The following is a 4,450-nucleotide window of genomic DNA, read 5'->3' as shown; positions in this document are numbered from 1 at the left end:
CCATGACCTGGAAGTCTCTATTATAATCTTCCACCAGCATGCGGTCCAACTCCAAACGCCTGCTAGTTACTTGGATCCTATTGATGTGCTCTTGAAACCTCTTGTCCTTTGCCCCACAGACTGCCCAGCCCAATAATGTTAGTATGGCATGTGGCTCATGGAGTGAGTTGAGTTAATGACTTCCCTCGGCTCAAGTAAGTGAGGAACATTGTTCCCAATTAACAAAACCCACTTCGGCATCCACATCTGGGATATCTATTTCTCGCAGATGTGGCCAGCGTTCCAGATCTCCGGCCCTGATCACATCACACTCATCGATAGGTATGCGGGAGGTGCTCAACACTGGGGGGAGTTTAATGCAATTCTTACCCTCATAGTTCTAATACTGACAATCCTCCTGAGACTAGGCTACATGCAATTTCCCCTGTTCCATTGATGGTTTTCAACATTCACATTTACGTCTTGCATCTCAGTGCAACCTAATGTCTTCATTAATGCCTCTGAACAAAAGCATGTAGAACTCCATTGTCCAAAAAGGCCTTCGTCAACCCCTCCCTTCCTTCCCTTGACCTAACCCTTATATGGGCACAACTGACATCCCTGTGCCAGCACTACCCCCCTTAACTGCTCTGAACATAGCAATTTTGTCATGCGTACCTTCCCCCTGAACCACTAAGGCCCTATTTGCGCTCTTTGTTGCCACCACTTCTGCTTCCTGGTGTCGGTGCAACAGAGTTTGGATGGTTTTTTGTTACACACATTGCACCTTTTCCTGTACCTGCAATACTGGGACATATGACCTTTCTAAAACAAACAAAACTAAAACAAAGCCTCAATTCCTTAATGGTGTTTAGTTTGTCCTCATGTCCCATTTTAGCTATTTGGTCGCATTCATCTATTATATGTGGTCCTTTACAGTGCCAACATGAAAGTGGAGCCTCCCCAATTTTGTTTACATGAAATGAAATTTTCCTTGCACTCGTTAAAACCCTGTGATTTGCTTGGTGCTGAACCCTCTCTCTAACCCACATGGGGCCTGGCCCCTTTTTACCACTCTCGAACAGGTGGCGTCCAAACAAGGGATTTTTTAAGACCCTAGCTTCCCCTTCAATGAAACTAACTAAAAAATCATCAAACTGTATGGTCTGCTTCTTCTCACTAATTATCTTGTCGGCAACTCTACACCATCGGTCCCGCACACTAGATGGGAATTTGCTCAGGATCAACCTCATTGTTTTTGGGTTCTGCAATTTGGTGACACCATAAGGGACGCACGAAATTGCATTCCTGCAGGTTTTTAGCATCACCGCATACTCATCAAAGTCCTCTGCATTATTCTCCCCCATGTCCTTCCATTTGATTACCTTATCCACGTATGCGGTGGCTATTTGCTCAAGGTTGCCGTATCGCTCCTCCAGCAATTTTCTTGCCTGCCTATAGCCCTCTGAAGCATCTAAGTGGAGGCAAGCTGCCACTATCTCATTTGGCCTACCTGTTGTGTATAAATCCAGATACCTCAGCCTTTCCTTATCATTTGTCAGCTGGCTGCTAAATATGTCGTCGAATGAGCGGATGAACCTAAAGTACTTTGTATAATCTCCATCAAACTTAGCCATATCCTGCTTGGGCATCAAGCCTTTGAGGCTGCAAGAGATTAATGTCTGCAAGATTTCCTTATTACTTAAGTCCCCTTGGTTATTCCCACCTGAGCTAACTTCAGGCGCTACTGCACCTAAGCCCATGGGTTGTTCACTCCTGTCCATGTCAGGGTCTAGTGTTCCCTTATCCTAGTGACGGGAGCTATTTCTCTATTATTTTCGTCAAATTGTTGTAAAACCTTCTCCTCTGCCACCACCTCAGCTATCTCTGCCTCCAACCTAAGCTTCTCCCTCCTCTGTCTTAAGGCTTCTTCCTCCTCGCTCTATGGCTTGCAGCTCTTCCAACTTCTGTAATTTTGCTTCCAACCTGGCTCTAGAAGCAGCTGCCAACAACACGCCTACTCCCAGTAGAACTCACTCTTGACTGTTTAGAGCCCCCTGAGCAACAGATTGCCTACCCATAACTGATGCGCTATCCCCCACATTTAAATGTTCCTCCTCCTCTGGGATTGGCCCAATGTCCTCTCCTGCCTCTTGGTCCTGATTGATACCCACTGTTCTGCCTGACCTCGAGTTCCTTCAAAAAATTCCTGAAACACTCCTGCCCTCCTTCTCTAGTGACTCGCTCAGATGCTGATACAATTGCAGATTTGTTCCCCCCCATTGGGTAGGCTTCTAGCTCTCAAACCCTCCCTCAATTGCACAACTTTAAGGGTCTCCATTTTCCTGGATTCAGCTCTGGACACTCCCTATGAACTAACGAAATTCCCTAGTCGAACTGTAGCTGACCTAACCAAGGAGTTGCTAAAACCCGCACCACTCCGTGAAGACAACTACAGTACATTCCTTACTCAGTTTGCAACGTCACAAAGATCCTTCAAGTCTAGGGAGCAACCCTGAATGCAACAATGTCTCGTGTCCCAGCCTTATTTACTTAAGCCTTACTGCAAGTGGCAAAACAGACTGTGGGAAATCATCCTACGAACCTGAATTAATACACCATGAGGCTTAAAACATGTTGCACGCTGCTCTCGACTCGAGCGGCACTTTGCCTGCCCCTCTAATTGCTATTAACATGTACCGTGGTTTCATCAGGGTCCCTAGCTGGGACACCACGATCCTACCAAATTTCGTTAACCAACCCACGAACACGATCTTGAGCCCCTCAAATTTGCCAATACAGCCCTTGCCCTGGAAACTCACCCAGATGTAGTTTGCATGCCCACAAAATTACGCCCTCCCTGAAGAAATGGCACAAATCCGGGCACCATCACAACCTATAGCTAGCTATATATATATATATATATATATATATATATATATATATATATTATATATATATATATATATTATATATATATATAATATATATATATATATATAAAATACTATATATATATATATATATATATATATATATATATATATATTATATATATATATATAGTATAATATATATATATATATATATATATATATATATATATATATTATATATATATATATATATATATAATATATATATATATATATATATATATATAGATAGTATATATAATATATATAATATCCTACATATATATATATATTTTTTTTTTTTTTTTTTTACAAAAGGTAAGATTGTAAGAACCACTGCCCAGCAATCAACAATTCCCACATTAAATGACCCAAATGTTTTACGCATGGTTTACCAATGTGCAAGATTATCTGCTGAATAATTCTCCAACCAAAATTAATTGCCCAACCTGAATAATTCTCCAAACAAATTATTTACCCAACTTGAATATTATCCAAAACAACATTAGTTGCTCTACTTAACCAGTCCCTCTTAAGACGCCAGCAGAATAAATTTGAGCAGCCATCAGAATCTAAAACTTAAGGTCTCCCCTCCTCCATAACTGTTAAATATTAATGACGTACGTGGCCAAATTCGTTAAGATTCGCTCATGAACATTTTAATCCCTTCGTTGCAGAAAACCACCATATGCCTGATAAAACTTGACTCATGTGGACACCTTTAACAATCGCGCCCAACATTTTCGGCTGGTACACAACAACGTTAAACACGAACTCTTAGCATTCGTTGCGGAACCACCATGGCCCCCCCTGACAAATAATTGCATTGGTAACGGCACTACCACTAAATAATCGCCTAACAATGCCTTAAAGAAATGGATCCAACAATGGCTTCTTATTTGTGTAGACTTAGCTTTCCTCGCACTCCTGGTCTTCTTTGGGCGCAGCGTGGTAGCGGACGTCCTTTGAAACCAGCCTCATTTCCTCGTCTTCCCCGCACAGCTTCGCCAGAGGGGTGGTAGCCGATTTGTGACTGTGGGCGGCCCACGTGGGTTTGAGTGATACGCTACTGTCTTATAGTTTCCTTTATTACAATCGGTCACTGAAACAATGAACAAACATAAAATAATTCACAGTGGTGACAAGTTTGCCATTTTAGTTAAATGATAACTCCTTAACACTAGGACAGGTAAATCCCTTAACTCACATTAGAATAAACAATTTCTCAGTGATCACAATGGTTAAATAACAATAATTGCACATAGAATCTTTAAGAAATATACCTAGGCATTACCGTGCACTTCGAGGAACCAAAAATGTCATGAGCGATATTCTCTTAACAAAAATAATACTCTTTTACTTAGCCAAATCGTTTGCTTTCCCACCGTAGGAGACCGTCCGTCTTAATCCCCTCGTGGTCCACTGCCTACATTCCTGAAGGGGAACGGCATCGTAATTTGTGCACATGACCCCTAACGACACTTGTTAAACGAGCCTATATTTCCATCATATTCACTTCTCTATTTAGCTATCAACTGTTATTCATCAGCAACAAA

The 4,450-nt window shown here is 41.7% G+C and overlaps 1 protein-coding gene across 1 annotated transcript; it reads right to left on the bottom strand.

Moving 5' to 3' along the window:
• Positions 1 to 190: 190 nt before the first annotated feature.
• LOC135196490 (uncharacterized) lies at positions 191 to 1,763 on the bottom strand. Its single transcript, XM_064223344.1, has 2 exons — positions 1,052 to 1,763; positions 191 to 342 (listed from the first exon to the last, which is right to left on the bottom strand). The coding sequence occupies exons 1-2, from the start codon at positions 1,761 to 1,763 to the stop codon at positions 191 to 193; spliced, it is 864 nt and encodes a 287-aa protein (XP_064079414.1).
• Between the last annotated feature and the right edge of the window lie 2,687 nt (positions 1,764 to 4,450).

The sequence above is a fragment of the Macrobrachium nipponense genome, chromosome 17 (genome assembly GCF_015104395.2).
Source record: "Macrobrachium nipponense isolate FS-2020 chromosome 17, ASM1510439v2, whole genome shotgun sequence".
In the NCBI taxonomy this organism is placed as follows: Eukaryota; Metazoa; Arthropoda; class Malacostraca; order Decapoda; family Palaemonidae; genus Macrobrachium; species Macrobrachium nipponense.
The sequence above is the reverse complement of the archived record's forward strand: the minus strand, read 5'-3'. Positions and strand labels throughout refer to the sequence as shown.

Excerpts from the sequence above, each read along its gene's own strand:
- LOC135196490 (XM_064223344.1), bottom strand. The coding sequence starts at position 1,763 with ATGGACAGGAGTGAACAACCCATGGGCTTAGGTGCAGTAGCGCCTGAA. Across the intron at positions 343-1,051 it reads ACGCCACCTGTTCGAGAGTG|TGTTGAGCACCTCCCGCATA; the intron begins GTAAAAAGGGGC and ends AACTCCCCCCAG.